The sequence below is a fragment of the Oreochromis niloticus genome, linkage group LG1 (assembly GCF_001858045.2).
Source record: "Oreochromis niloticus isolate F11D_XX linkage group LG1, O_niloticus_UMD_NMBU, whole genome shotgun sequence".
In the NCBI taxonomy this organism is placed as follows: Eukaryota; Metazoa; Chordata; class Actinopteri; order Cichliformes; family Cichlidae; genus Oreochromis; species Oreochromis niloticus.
In genome coordinates this window covers 35733739-35749691 of record NC_031965.2, presented here as the reverse complement: position 1 = coordinate 35749691, position 15953 = coordinate 35733739, and the positions used below count along the sequence as shown (strand labels likewise).

General features: G+C 38.5%; 1 protein-coding gene across 4 annotated transcripts; it reads left to right on the top strand.

The window, feature by feature from the left end:
* The first annotated feature begins 477 nt into the window (after window positions 1-477).
* LOC100705549 (adhesion G-protein coupled receptor G1) lies at window positions 478-14288 on the top strand. Of its 4 annotated transcripts, XM_025908085.1 has the most exons (13): window positions 478-607; window positions 1487-1680; window positions 1890-1915; window positions 2340-2472; window positions 4460-4588; window positions 5605-5739; window positions 5817-5871; window positions 5952-6043; window positions 7408-7526; window positions 12805-13085; window positions 13465-13558; window positions 13651-13979; window positions 14066-14288. In XM_025908085.1, exons 2-13 carry the CDS (start codon window positions 1672-1674, stop codon window positions 14188-14190), a joined length of 1527 nt encoding a protein of 508 aa, XP_025763870.1. In that variant the 5' UTR covers window positions 478-607; window positions 1487-1671; the 3' UTR covers window positions 14191-14288. The 4 variants fall into 4 exon arrangements, with proteins under 4 accessions (XP_025763870.1, XP_025763866.1, XP_025763873.1 ...); XM_025908081.1 differs by lacking the exons at window positions 478-607; window positions 1487-1680; window positions 1890-1915 and adding exons at window positions 2729-2780; window positions 4233-4317 and having other exon boundaries at window positions 2151-2472; XM_025908086.1 differs by lacking the exons at window positions 478-607; window positions 1487-1680; window positions 1890-1915 and adding exons at window positions 2729-2780; window positions 2887-4317 and having other exon boundaries at window positions 2175-2472.
* Window positions 14289-15953: the final 1665 nt, after the last annotated feature.

Below are 15953 nucleotides of genomic sequence, written 5' to 3'. Positions count from 1 at the left end.
GTCCTCCACAATGGCCATATTGACCCAGTGGATTGAAACAGGGGTCAAGGTTTTCCTGGTTTTCCTAAAGTCCACAATCAGTTCCTTGGTCTTTGCCACATTGAGCTGCGGATGATTCTGCTCACACTACGTGACAAAGGAGTCAGTCGTAGCCCGGTACTATATCAGAGTGGGTAGTAATAATAGAGTGGATAGTAACAACAATAAACATGATCATCATCATCATCATTATCATCATAATCATAATAATAAATTTTATTTATAAAGCACCTTCTAGTGTCGCATGCAGCTGTGGAGTTAGCAGAGGGAGGAACGTAAATAGCCACCAAGATTACATGGGTAAATTCCCTGGGCAAATAATATGGCCTGAGTCCAGCAGCACACAGTTCAATGTGAGGACAGGAAATCCGTTCTTTGACATGTGGGCAGGGTTACATCACTGGTTGTTAACAAGAATGGAAAACCCCCTCCTTTCTGCTTACTGCTCGTGGCGCTGCAGATATCCTATTATAAAAAGACTTTCTGTTCATAAAAAAAACAATGAAAACTATCAACGGAATCATGACAAAGGGCAGCCCTGGCGGAGTCCAACACCCACCGGAAACAGGTCTGACTTACTTCCAGTGATACGAACTGAGCTCTCGGTATATTTGTACAAGGACCGAATGGTCTGTAAAAATGGGCCAGACGCACCATTCTCCCGAATGGCCTTAATAAAAGAACTACTGATAATTTTCTTTCATGTAACCATAGCAGCAGGGTCTCCAGCGGACAACTCTCTAACTCATTCAATGCCTGTCATGTGGTTATATGCTGCCTGTGTGAATATTTCTATCATAACTCAGAACCACAACTTGTTACGTGATCTTTGAGATATTTTGGAAAAAGTAAACGTTGTCATGAATCACCTTCTCCAGTGAGGTGTCATTCCTCCTTCTGCCAAGAACATAATGAACATTATTATTATGAAGTACAAAGCATGATATTAACAGCCAAAATATAGTGAAAAATTAGAAGTGCAGAAGTACCACAAGTGCATTCAAAAAGTACTTTAGTTGCAGTCCAGTGACCCCTGTCAAATGGATAAGAATGTTTATATGACCAACTTATCACATAGTGATAACTCATCAATGTGAGTAATTTATTCAGAATCCATTAAGAAATTCCATACCGCATATGTGATAAACAATTTACTGAACTGTGAATTTTGCAAAGCTAAGCTTGAACATTCAAAGAATATTAATATAGATATGGAAACGAGCACAATAGCTCTGTTGTAATGAACTCATCATGCAGATGTAACTTTCCTGGTGTGCTCCTCAGTGATGCAGTTTTTAATATTACAGTATTTAATGCATCATTTATTTAAGACTTGAAATAGAGCTTGCAAAAGTGATCTGTTTTCAGTTTTACATTTGTCAACTTTCTTAACTTCTACGCGTTTAAATCCTTATATCTATTTTTTTTTTTAAATCTTTTCTATGAGGTGTCTTGGGTTTGGCTGGATTGTTTTCATCATATTTTGATTGTTCATCACAAATTGTTCATCAATTTTGAACAATCTGGATCACTTAACCCACAAAACAGAGAAGCAGAGAATACTTTCTTTCCTACCATTACTTCAAATGGCAAACCCGGAATACCACAAATCTCTTGCATCCAATACTTCTTATGTCTAAGGTAAGCCTAAAAAACACTACTAACTGCATTTTTTGAATAAAACATTAACGTTAGAAATGAAATATACTATGTAAAGAGAAATGCGTCAGTAATAATAGAGAAATAATTTACAGCGCAGACCCGTAACCTTCAAAGATTTAATATTCAAAGATTTGCATTTTATTTTACTATGTGTGCTGCAACCTGTGGAACAACTGGTGTGGTGCAAGCTCCTGTTTCACTTCCTCAGCAAACTGTAAGTATCAGTACTTCTTGACCACGGTCACTTGACCTTTTGTTTTCTACTGCATACACAGGAACACTGTATGATTTAGAAAGGTCCTCCTCTAGATGTCATCTAATGTCAGCCATTCAGTTACAGCACAAATATTTGTATTTGTTTCTAATTTATTATTTTTAAAAATACATAAAATATTAGAACTGTCTTCACAGACAAACTCTTAAATGGCTCTACTGTTTTTCTACACAGTGTACCAGTCTTTTCTCAGTTAATATTTCTGTGAAAATTTAGAGCAAAAGCTTCAAAGTATTTGATCATTGTGATAGCACTGGAAAAAAACTGCCTGATGTGAGTCATTTCCTCATCTGAGCTGTGAACCACAGGTCTGTTAAAGCATGTGATATATGTAGATGTGAAACTCCCATTTGATCTCATTCAGCAAACATCAGCCAGGCAGAAAAATACCCTGTGGACCTCTTACAGCAAATCTATATCTGTCGATGAGTGAGACGCAATGTGGATTATACTTTTTATCACAACAACCCTCTGTTTTTCTATGTCCCGAGCTGGTGGTGAGTAAACCTACCATGTTATCACTCTTATGTTGAAAGGAGTATGCTTGTGAGGTGAATAGCACACTAAAAATCTCAAAGTTATGAATCCTTGAGAAAAGTAAAATTACCCCAGCTTCTTTTTTACCAATAGCTAGTAAGGACTCTAAGTCAACCAGTTTCACAAAACTACCTGCAGTTTTATCAAGTGCTGATCAAATACTTACGCTACACGCTAATTTTGATCTTTCCATTCCTGTGTGTTTTACTTTGACAGACTTCTGTGAAAATGTTCTTGATGAATGCCGAAAAAGTGAATCATGGATAGGGTAATTCAACTTACCGTACATGTCACATTCCTGTTTTTGAAAATGTATATAGTTAAATGTTAGATAAATGCTGTCAATAATGGCTAAAATGTTTTCATCTCTACAGTGGCTGCTTTTCAGTGTTTTTACATGGCTTCATCATCAAATAGTACTTGTTAGAGTGTTCGTATACAGCCTCTAACATATAAATCACACACTGATAGTTGTATGCTGAGAGCAAGACCAGTCTTACTTGAGAGGACAACGGAGGATTGATTCACAGTTCAAATACATTAACTAGAAGAACACAGTGTAACACTTTGGAGTAACCATAATTTTGTATTATTGTTTAAGTGTATTGTGCAAGCTGGTGTTTGTTAAACTTGTTACATACTTGATTCATCTAGAAACATTATTTGGATGACAATTCTAACGTTTTAGCTGATATTCATATTTCTTGATTTAAAGAGCTCAGACGTAGGCAGAAGTGCTGGAGATGGCGTAATAAGACTGCGAACCTCTGTGTCCGCTTTCTCTCACTGTTGACTTTTGTCTCTACTTGTCTTTTTTACTGTACTTTTTATATTTCTTTCTTATTTTTCTTTTTGGCTTTTGTTAGCTGCTTGGATAGATTTAGGCAGCTAAAAGTATTCAGTTAAGTTTAGTAAAAAACTGTGGACCGGGTTAAAATACCACAACTTATGCCTTGTCTTATAGTTTCTGCAGCTCATGCATCAAAGTACCAGGTGCAGTAACACTGCGGTCTCTGGCATGGCAGCAGCTTTGTCTGAATTTCTCACATTGTTTTGCTGTGAAAGACATCCGGCTCATAATATTTAAAAATGTTCTATGTACCAATGTCTTCAAAATCTAATAACCATAGCTTTTTTGGCATTTAAATATATTTATGTTTATCAAACTATTAGGGTTCTTATTTATTAGTAATAGTTAGATGTAAGTCAAGATTAGTTGGTAAAGTTTAGGAAAAGAATGTAGTTTAGTCACTAGTTTGGGTTAAAATAAGCCAGTTTACTTTGAAAACAAACCGGTTAGACAGTGCATTCAAATGTTACGCTGAGGGTTCAAGGCTAAATGTTTATGTAAAACAAGATTTTATAATCGTTGATGCCAAAGATATCAGTGTCACATTTTGAGATGCCAAAAGACTTAACAAAGCTGTAGAATTTGATATATGATAATATGGACATTATTATTAAATTATTGTCAGAAATTTAAATTAAAGCAAGTACAAGAGAATTTGTTTTTGTTCAACTCAAGTTCTTGCAGTTTCATTTTTTCTCCTTTAAATGTATAGCCATGAACAAATGAAATAATCAAATAGCAGAGAAAGGTCCACTATGAAATAATTGATCTTGCTTCTGATCTCTTTCCATGAGTTTGTCATTTTCATCCTCAGTTATATCCCTGTTTGCATGTTTATATTTCTGAACTATGTTAAATATCTGTTGGTAGTTGTTATGAGGATCGAATTATGACCTGCAAAGCAGGCCGCTTCATGACAGGCATCAAACAACTCAAAGTAGACTCGCTTCAAGAGGTGAGGTCATTTGGAGCTGAAATACTTTTTAGAAGTGAAAAAGTTACATTTGATCTGAATTTCTGTATTTTTGTATTAATGAACTCTAATTACTGACAACCAACACATTTTTTAAAGTTATGTTTTTGTGTATGCTTTTTAGGTTGATGTGAGTCTTACATTTGAACATAGAGTTCACATCCCATCATCAGCTCTACAAGAAAGTATAGGAAATGTGTCTGAGGTGGAGGTCTTGGTGGTGGCCTCTGTAATTAACAGCAGTCATTTTAAGGTCAGTAATGCTAAAAGCAACAGAAAACCAACCTTAATTATTTCATACACAGGAGGTTCAACTTTTTCTAATGCTGATGCATCTTGCATTCCATCAGCAGAGTCTCTTCACACTCAGCTGTTGCTTATTATGAAAACTGATTAAAAGTTGCTCCTTTAATAAAGAGTTGTTTTCACTAAGGGCCACAATGAGAAATTTTTGCTTTAATTCAATCAAAAATATTTCTCTTATATTATATATTTTCCTCAATCAGTCAACAAACAAGTTTATCAGACTTTAAAATGTTTATTTCAGCCAAGTAATGCATTCTGACTACAGTTCTATAAAAAGTCTACAGTACAGCCAACTCACAGCAACATGCTTCACAAGCATTATTATGACAGTTTCTGGAGCGTTTAGTTTTGTTCTTTCGCAGATGTCTGCTAATCTTACAGAGCCTGTTTCACAGGCCTGAACATAGAAATGAAATGTGCCTTTAACCTTATAACCTTATACAGACAATTCAGCCTCAAAAATCCTTGTGTGACTGAATGAAAACAATTCTGCAAAGAAGACTGGGACAAATTCCTCCACAGTCATGTAAAAAAATGTTGATAGTTATTGCAAATGCTTGATTGCAGTTTCTGCTGCACCCAAGCATTAAGGATGGTACAACCAGTTATGAGGTTTGGATAGCAAACCTGCTTTAATAAATGGAGTCAACTTTTAAGAACTGAATGTTGTGTTTTCTTTGGCTAACTAATATTACAATTTGTTTAATGGTCTGAAACATGTAAGTGTGAGAAATATACAAGAAATCTTCAAAATGCAAATACTTTTTCATAACCCCCTACTTGTGGCTGTGCATACTGTAGCTACAACCAACCAACATAAACAAAAATATCTTAAGTGATGTGGAAATGTAACTACAAGTCCTCTGCCAGGATTAAAGGCTAGATTCATTTTTGAGATTTGAGATAATTTTTTTCAAATTAATCTCACCTTAACATAACTGCTATGTGCCGTCCTTCTTTCAGCTGAGTCGTCCCGAAAGAAGTAGGATACAACAAATTCAAGTGTTTAGGGACTCAGTCGTATGTGTGCGGGCAGGAAACCGTGCAGTCGAGAATCTCTCACAACCCATCACGTTAACCTTTAAACACAACAAAGAGGTAAAAAGACAAAACTGTTGGACTAACATCTTAAAAAGAAAATGTAACAACCTGTTTACCTTTCATTTTGATTCCAGGTTGAAAGTGGAACTTGCGTATTTTGGCAGGAAACATCAGCAGAGGATGGAACAGGTACTATTGGAGATGTCAACCTTCAGTATGTTTGTTTCTAAATGAAAATGACTCAGTTACTCAGAATGTTTTCTTTACAGGTTACTGGAGCGGTCAAGGCTGTGAAACAAATTACACGGCACATGAATTTATTTGCAGCTGCAAACGTCAGAGATTCTTTGCTGTGCTTGTGGTGAGCTGAAAATCTCTTCCTACATATGATAAAAGCCTTTGGCAAACACCATGTTTATCTAATTAATATTAAACAACTGTTACTGTTAATAAACAATTAAAATTGAGAGGCTGTCTCAAATGTAAACTCTATATAGTGATGTTTTTTGTTCCAGTCTTTCCAAAACCAAATGTCCAGGGCTGAAATGTCAGCAATAGACTCAAATATGATAATTATTATAAGATAATAATAAAATTATAATTTCATTGTATCCATAATTTTGTTGTACATGTACAATGATAATAATGGGCTATTCTATTCTTTAATCAAACTAGTGTATTACACATAAACTGTACAAAAGAGGGAGGGAGCCACCATGGCACCAAGTAATTCCTTAAGGCTACAGGTATGTCAGCACTGTCATGTTTAGTGCTGAGGCAGGCAGGATGAAGGACCAAAATGCAGGACCCACAAACAACAAAGGAGTGAACTCAGGGAGCCAGTTTTAATGCTGTATCAAAACTCAAGTAAGATATGAACAAGATAGGGGAAAGGAAAACACAACCTATGAAACTAGAAACAAAGAAACTGGAGACTAGGAGCTGACGAGAAACAACAAGGTAAACTAGGCGCACAGAGAGAAACACAGAACAATCTGAGGTAAGAACACAACAACAGAGCTTAAATACACAAGGGAGTAATGATGGAATGGGAAACAGGAGGGAAACACAGCTGGGACTAATCTGACAAAACGAGACAGGGAGGAAGCAAAACTGGAAACAAGAGACATACACAAAGACGCGGACTAAACACTGTGACATGGAGACATGACTTACTAGGGAACCAGAAACATGAGACAAAAGTAACTAACCGTGGAACACAGAGAAGGCACAGTCAAAGAAAACTATAGACTAGGAATTATAAATATAGCACAAGCAGAAAACCATAAAGAGAACCAAAATTGTGTAAAACATCAAATCAAAGAACATAACTACAAAAACACAAAACATTTGGTCACAGACCCAGTACGGTAGCAAGCACACTTGTCACTCTAAGACCCACGCCCTTAATTTTAAGCTTTGCCAGCACATGGATGACTTATACAATAATTCACTCATCATGTAATTATCATGAAGGGTGAACCAACCAATACAGTCCCAAGCACTTATTGCACCAACATGTAAACATCTCGCTATTTTAACATGGGAATGAGGAAATTTATGGAATAGATGCGCCTGTCCCAACATGTAGCCACACATCTGAAAGCATATTGATTTGCTCTCCTGATATTTAGACTGTAGTATTGATATTTTAACCTTTGCCTGTCCATCAAACATGTGGATGTAAAATACATTTCAAAACAACTTCATCTTTTTATGTTGCAGAATCCAGGAATATCGGTGACAAAAGCTCATGCTGACAAGCTAAACTACATCACTTACATTGGATCAGGACTCTCCGCCCCCTTCGCATTGATCAGTTTGTTCATCTATATTTATCTACAGTGAGTAGATGTCATATTATTCACATTTTAAACTTTATAGTTTTCAGTTCCCAATAGTGATCAAATAAGAAATATACAATAAATATAAGTATATTGTATAAATATATACAATATACAAAAATAAACAATTTGCAAGTGACTGTATAAAAGCTATTCAGTTTGTTAGTGACAGCAGCTCAGCGACAGTGTCTGCTTAAAACAACTGTTGAAAGTGAATTTATCCACAGTTCCACTTCAGCAGTACATATCCTGATGTACATATCCAGAGTGAACTGCTTTGTCTCACACTGTGAAGTTCCACAGAATATGTGTGTGCGTGTGTGTAACACGCCCCTTGTGAGAGGGCAGCCAACAGATTACAGGGAGTGCAGAATTATTAGGCAAGTTGTATTTTTGAGGAATAATTTTATTATTGAACAACAACCATGTTCTCAATGAACCCAAAAAACTCATTAATATCAAAGCTGAATGTTTTTGGAAGTAGTTTTTAGTTTGTTTTTAGTTTTAGCAATTTTAGGGGGATATCTGTGTGTGCAGGTGACTATTACTGTGCATAATTATTAGACAACTTAACAAAAAACAAATATATACCCATTTCAATTATTTATTTTTACCAGTGAAACCAATATAACATCTCCACATTCACAAATATACATTTCTGACATTCAAAAACAAAACAAAAACAAATCAGCGACCAATATAGCCACCTTTCTTTGCAAGGACACTCAAAAGCCTGCCATCCATGGATTCTGTCAGTGTTTTGATCTGTTCACCATCAACATTGCGTGCAGCAGCAACCACAGCCTCCCAGACACTGTTCAGAGAGGTGGACTGTTTTCCCTCCTTGTAAATCTCACATTTGATGATGGACCACAGGTTCTCAATGGGGTTCAGATCAGGTGAACAAGGAGGCCATGTCATTAGTTTTTCTTCTTTTATACCCTTTCTTGCCAGCCACGCTGTGGAGTACTTGGACGCGTGTGATGGAGCATTGTCCTGCATGAAAATCATGTTTTTCTTGAAGGATGCAGACTTCTTCCTGTACCACTGCTTGAAGAAGGTGTCTTCCAGAAACTGGCAGTAGGACTGGGAGTTGAGCTTGACTCCATCCTCAACCCGAAAAGGCCCCACAAGCTCATCTTTGATGATACCAGCCCAAACCAGTACTCCACCTCCACCTTGCTGGCGTCTGAGTCGGACTGGAGCTCTCTGCCCTTTACCAATCCAGCCACGGGCCCATCCATCTGGCCCATCAAGACTCACTCTCATTTCATCAGTCCATAAAACCTTAGAAAAATCAGTCTTGAGATATTTCTTGGCCCAGTCTTGACGTTTCAGCTTGTGTGTCTTGTTCAGTGGTGGTCGTCTTTCAGCCTTTCTTACCTTGGCCATGTCTCTGAGTATTGCACACCTTGTGCTTTTGGGCACTCCAGTGATGTTGCAGCTCTGAAATATGGCCAAACTGGTGGCAAGTGGCATCTTGGCAGCTGCACGCTTGACTTTTCTCAGTTCATGGGCAGTTATTTTGCGCCTTGGTTTTTCCACACGCTTCTTGCGACCCTGTTGACTATTTTGAATGAAACGCTTGATTGTTCGATGATCACGCTTCAGAAGCTTTGCAATTTTAAGACTGCTGCATCCCTCTGCAAGATATCTCACTATTTTTGACTTTTCTGAGCCTGTCAAGTCCTTCTTTTGACCCATTTTGCCAAAGGAAAGGAAGTTGCCTAATAATTATGCACACCTGATATAGGGTGTTGATGTCATTAGACCACACCCCTTCTCATTACAGAGATGCACATCACCTAATATGCTTAATTGGTAGTAGGCTTTCGAGCCTATACAGCTTGGAGTAAGACAACATGCATGAAGAGGATGATGTGGACAAAATACTCATTTGCCTAATAATTCTGCACTCCCTGTATATCTGGTCCTGAAAAAAACAGGTAAATGTTGAGATGGACGACAGGTAGTGTGTTTTCGTCTCTCGCTTCTGCCAGATCTTTAATTATACACATTCATGTGTTCACAATCCGTCACAAAAAGGTCTTAATCTCTTTATCTCACATTCCCAAAATCTGAATAAACTTAAATAATATAAACAAAAATCTAAACAGTCGTATCGGTTGTTTGTTACTCAGAGCTTCAAATCACACTCTTTTTACCCACACATAGTTTAAAACAAACATTTCTGCACTGTACCATATACTAGTGGCATATCTGTGTAGTCAAAATCTCTACATCAACATTGCAGAGCGACCAGAGTTGTTATTTCACTAACTTTAGTAAGTTACAGTGACAGCACATCAAACTGTCTCTGTGAATTCACTAACTCAAATATACGGGAGCCGTGTTGTACTTTTGAGGGAAACTTAAGTTTAAAAAAAGACAAAGCCGAAGGCTACACGCAACTCCAGCATGCGGCGAGCTAAGCTAGCTCTTCCTGTCTTAACTGTAACAGATTTCAAAGACCAAGACAAACAAATACAGATCCCACCGAGACAAACTGGTGGTCAGGTTTTACCATTACTTGGCATGTTAATTATGTGGACCACATTCAATTTTTCAGTTCAATTCAATTTTATTTATATAGCGCCAAATCACAACTACAGTTGCCCCAAGGCACTTAATATTGTAAACTAGACCCCACAATAATACATACAGAGAAAAACCCAACAATCATATGACCCCCTATGAGCAAGCACTTTGGCGACAGTGGGAAGGAAAAACTCCCTTTTAACAGGAAGAAACCTCCGGCAGAACCAGGCTCAGGGAGGGGCGGGGCCATCTGCTGCGACCGGTTGGGGTGAGAGAAGGAAAACAGGATAGAAGACATGCTGTGGAAGAGAAACAGAGATTAATAACAGACATGATTCAATGCAGAGAGGTCTATTAACACATACTGAGTGAGAAAGGTGACTGGAAAGGAAAAACTCAATGCATCATGGGAATCCCCAGCAGCCTACGTCTATTGCAGCATAACTAAGGGAGGATTCAGGGTCACCTGGTCCAGCCCTAACTATATGCTTTAGCAAAAAGGAAAGTTTGAAGCCTAATCTTAAAAGTAGAGATAGTGTCTGTCTCCCGAATCCAAACTGGAAGCTGGTTCCACAGAAGAGGGGCCTGAAAACTGAAGGCTCTGCCTCCCATTCTACTTTTAAATACTCTAGGAACAACAAGTAGGCCTGCAGTGCAAGAGCGAAGTGCTCTAATAGGGTGATATGGTACTACAAGGTCATTAAGATAAGATGGGGCCTGAATATTCAAGACCTTGTATGTGAGGAGCAGGATTATGAATTCAATTCTGGATTTAACAGGAAGCCAATGAAGGGAAGCCAATACAGGAGAAATATGCTCTCTCTTTCTAGTCCCTGTCAGGACTCTTGCTGCAGCATTTTGATTAACTGAAGACTTTTCAGGGATTTTTTAGGACAATAAGGCCACAGTAAGGACAGTAAGTAATAAGGCCACAGGGGAGACCTACGGTATGTAGGTCTCCCCTGCAGAATTAGTTTTCCCTGTTGGGAGCACGCGCAGGGCTGTCCAAATCACCGACAAACAGTATCCCACATTCTTGATTTTTAGTTCACAAACACTTCTTGTAATGACTCACTACTCCTGACATTTTGGACATGTTAGCTCTTTATACAGTAAAGTTACAGTGGGATACAAATAATATCAGGCTGATCATGCCGCATTTTTTCCTCCGGTTCAAATCACGGACAAACAGTATCCCACAGTTATTTCTGTTTTTAAACCCATTTTGCACAGAGAGGCATTTTTTGAAAAATGTATTGATAACAATGTTGAATATTATTACACAGGAAAAAAATAACTACACGTAAAATAATTACACTGTGACGCCTCTGCCTTTCTAAATGGAGGGACAGTAACTGCGTGTGTATGTAAGCGTGTAAAAACTGCACATAGTAAGATTAACAGTAACAGGGCACGAACATTTTTCTTGTAAAACAAAGGGGGGCCCATCAAAAAAAGTTTGGGAACCACTGCACTAAACCATCTCACTAGGGCGGAGGTGCCCCCTTGTGGCGTAACTTGGGATCACAGAACATGTTGGATCTCCAACAAAAACCACAAAATTAAGGCCCTTGTTTAACAAGACTACACCTGAAAACAATAAACTAAAATTAAATAACATAGATTATGACCACACATTAGTGTTTCATGTGCAAATATATGTCATGGAAGAATGCAGTTATGTTGTGAAAGATCAGATATATTTCACAAGTATAACCAGTTTAGTTATGCTGTGACAAAGTCGGTGGAACACAAAACCAGTTCATCATAACTGATCGTATTTCTTCTGAAAGTTTAGCAGCCCACAGTCATGGGGGAAAAAATGTTTAATAAATTGATCATTATCAAGCTGTGGGTATTAATCTGCTTATATTTGCCATTCGATGGGAGAGAGCAGCTCAGTGTGGTTTGTGGCAAAAACCTCTGAGGACACAAATACTGTGAGAGCCTACTGTGCTGTTTATGAACTAAAGGGTCGAACTTTTACTACAGATGTTTCTACTAACTTTTGTCAGGGTGGCCTATATAAAGAAATGTCTATATATCTGAGCATTTATAACAGTTTCCTATAACAGTTGTGTTTGCAAAGAACGATGAGCGTGTGAGGTTGCAGAGATTGCATCACAAAAGCTCAGTTGCTGCTTACATTTTGGGAACTATTTTTTTTTTCAACATGTTGATACTGGTATAAACAAAATGTAGCCACTTCCCCAGAGACATCTTCTGTCAAGTAGCCTCAAAGAAACACCGCTACGAATGCGTGGAAATGCCATAAACACCACCCCCCCAAACATTCAAAATAATAAACAAACTCGATAATATTAATGGTAAAAAAAGGTGATTGTGAATGAAATTTGTAAAGTAATTAAAAAAATGTCGTGTACATTAATATATCTGTCTGAGAGTGATTTTTGTCATGTTTGTTGTTGTAATTTGTTTAATGAATTTGTTGATTTTCCCATTTCAGTGTTCGACCCATATTCTGTTACATTTCTAACATTATATTATGCAAATGAAGCGACTGCCACTCAAAGTGTGGTATTAAGTCAACTTTGTGCTCACTGGCCAGTTACATCTACTTAAGAAATCATTAGAGAAGTGAGGCTACAGCCTCATGGCCTTTCTTACATATAGTTTTATCTGCTGCATTATTGTGGAGTTATTACCATCATCTAACATCTAAAAAGGCAACATAATGTCCACAATTGGCAACAAGAGAATAATTCTGTTTCTGTTTTAGTCGGCGGCATCCTGAGAAATCCATAAGTCTGCACATGCAGCTAACAGTGGCGATGTTCTGCCTCCATCTCACCTTCCTGCTGTCCAGTCTCCTGGCCCAACTACTGAAGGAAAAAGAGGACAGCTCATCTTGCCTGGTACTGGGTCTGGTTTTACACTGGTCCCTGCTGGCCACCCTGACCTGGAGTGCTCTGGAGGGGTTCCACCTCTACCTTCTGCTCATCCGGGTCTTTAACATCTATGTGAGGAGGTACCTGCTCAAACTCAGCCTGATTGGATGGGGTGAGTGTCGTTTAGGTGGGACGCTGCTCTGCAATACACTGTCACAAATCTTTAAATGAAAGTGTATTGTGCAGAAGTGCTACATCACAATAAACGGTTTAAGGTCAAGTAAAGTCTACCTACAAAACTCATGAATCATAAATTATCTTAAAAGGTATTTTGAAAGTAATTAAATGTAACTTATACAGAAATGAGCTCATTTCAGTGAACCTTGATTTACAGAGGTAGTTAGCTTAACAAAGATGGTTGAATATGTTCATGTTTAATGTACCATTCTGGACTCTAGCAGCAGCACTGAGAAGCAGTTACAGTGATAATAATGCCTCCGCTGTCTTAAAGAACATTCAGCTGACATTAATTCTGTCTTCCATGTTTTCAGGTTTTCCTACAGTGGTTGCAGCTGTTTGTGGGATTTCACGTGTTTATGGCAAATACACTCTGAATTACAGTGACAGCAATTTAACACAACACATGTAAGAACCTATCTTTGGTATCATTTTATATAGTGAGCCAGGAGATTTTATTTCTAAGCAAATTCATTTTTTATGTCTTTAATAATGAGCAGGTGCTGGATAAGTGACAAGTCTGAACAAAAGCTCCTCATAGTCAGCCACATCACTACCGTGGCCTTTCCTTTCTTCGTGGTTGTGTTCAATGCCTGCATGCTGGGGCTGGTGGTGTTTAAGATTTGGGATCTAAGAAGAGGTGATAGAAACTTTGGAAGCAGCAGTGACTGGAAGAAGATAAACAAAGAGAAAAGAAAGAGGTTATGGAAGGACTGTGTCACAGTGCTGGGCCTCAGCTGTGTGCTGGGGTTACCTTGGGGGTTAGCCAGCACTACATACGTTTCACTGGGAGGGATCTACATATTCACCGTATTGAACTCCCTTCAAGGTTAGTATGTGATCTTCATATCAAGGATGAACTGATCTCTGTTCATTTACTAGAAGAACTGACAAACTATGTCTTTCTCTTCTCAGGTTTATTTATTTTCCTGTGGTCTGTGGCTTTGGCCTGGTCAAACTCTCGAACTGCAAATAACTCATCAATCAGAGACTCTTCCTCTCAGAAAATGATGACTACTAGTTTCAACAGCAAAAACTGAAAAGACAAATGCATTATCCATGACCTATATTAGGTGTTGCGCTTCTATTTATATGTAGTTCAGTATAACTAACAATTAAAAATATATACACATTTAAATGTGTTATTTCTTCCTTTTTGTGTAAATACTATGCAGAAATTTTGAAGAAAATACAGCAATTCTTGTGATTTCCTGTTTCAAGCAAACATCAATAACTTGGCTGTAATGAGTGGCTCTTTGAGTTGACTTCCTATCAGTTGGAAACAGTGCAGTCATTCTACTCTGACCTCTGGCAACAACAACGCATTTTTTCAGAGAACTGATGCTCTCTAGATATTTTTTCCAGCTTATTCTTTGGAAATTGCAGAGAACTTAGTGTTGGAAAATGCCAGTAGATCACCAGTTTCTGAAATACTCAGGCACCAACGAGCACACCATGCTCAAAGTCACCTCTGTTCTGTTTCTCAATTTAATCATGAGAACTTTTTAGATATTTGCATTAATGACCAGTTGAGCTAGTGTACCTAACAAAGTGACCAGTGAGTGTAGTATTTTTTTTTTTTTTACTGATTTTAGAGATGTCGTGCTAATAAGAGACAATAAAAATGACAGTTTGCTAGGAAGCCTGCTGACTCTGTCTTATACAGAACCCTGTCCACATCTTCTGAGATGTTTTTCTACAGTGATTGTATGATTAAGGGACACTGTTATCAGTGCTTGCTTTCATGATTTTTGACATGTTACTCTGTATCAGAATCAGAAATACTTTATTAATCCTGAAGGAAATTATGAGTTAGAGCAGGCAACATGCTGGTTGCTGCATGCGCACTCACAAAGCAACGCTCCGACCAAACACACTTTATACAAACATCACATTGGGGAAACAGGTCAGAGAGGTAGGCTGATGAGAAAAAAGCTCCACCCAGACTGAGCTCCTGATGGGAGAACAGTTTAAGGACAGACAAAAAACACTTCAGCACAAAAGCACATGACAACAGGGGTGGGTAAGGGGTGAGAGTAAGCCAGTGTAGACTGCGTATCTGGTCCTGTGGCATGCGCTGGGCCCAGACCCAACATCTGACATCCACCTTTGAGATAAGCGTTCAAAGGCATTTAGAACCCAGGATGGGGGACATGGGATGGGGACGAAGAGTCTAAACAGAGTCTGTTATCAGGGAGAGGGTTTTTTGTTGTTCAGCTCCAGCCTTGAGACCACAGATAGCCACATGAAATGATGGTGGTTTCCTTTAGTGATCTAAATGTCCGTCACTGGTGTCTCATTCTCCCGTTGGAGAGCCGTGAGCTTCTCCAAGATGTTATCACATTTACGCTCAAAAAGCATAGTCTGTGTACTCACGACAGCCTCGAGGTTCTCCAAGATCTTATCCGTGCTGCGTTCGATGAGCACATTTTGAGAATTCGCGACTCGTCCCATTGTTTCAATCATCGCGGGCAGCCTTGTGGGGTTTTGAACAGCTGTTTCCGCTTTCTTCAATTTCCAATAAGCCAGGGCCAAGCCAGCTCCGATCAGCAAAAACCCCATTATCATGGTTCCAAAAGGTAAATCAGAATCAGAATCGTGTTTATTGACCAAACTGATCTCCCTGTTGGAGCTCAGTCTGGGAGGAGTTATTTTTTCTCTCCTTATCTTTCCTCATGTGGTGCATTTTCCATTGTTATACCTCTCTGACCTGTCTTCCCCATGTGATGTTTTTGTGTAATGTATGTATGGTCGGAGGGTAAGATGGCGCCGCCATCGCATGCAATAGGTCGGCAGCCTTATG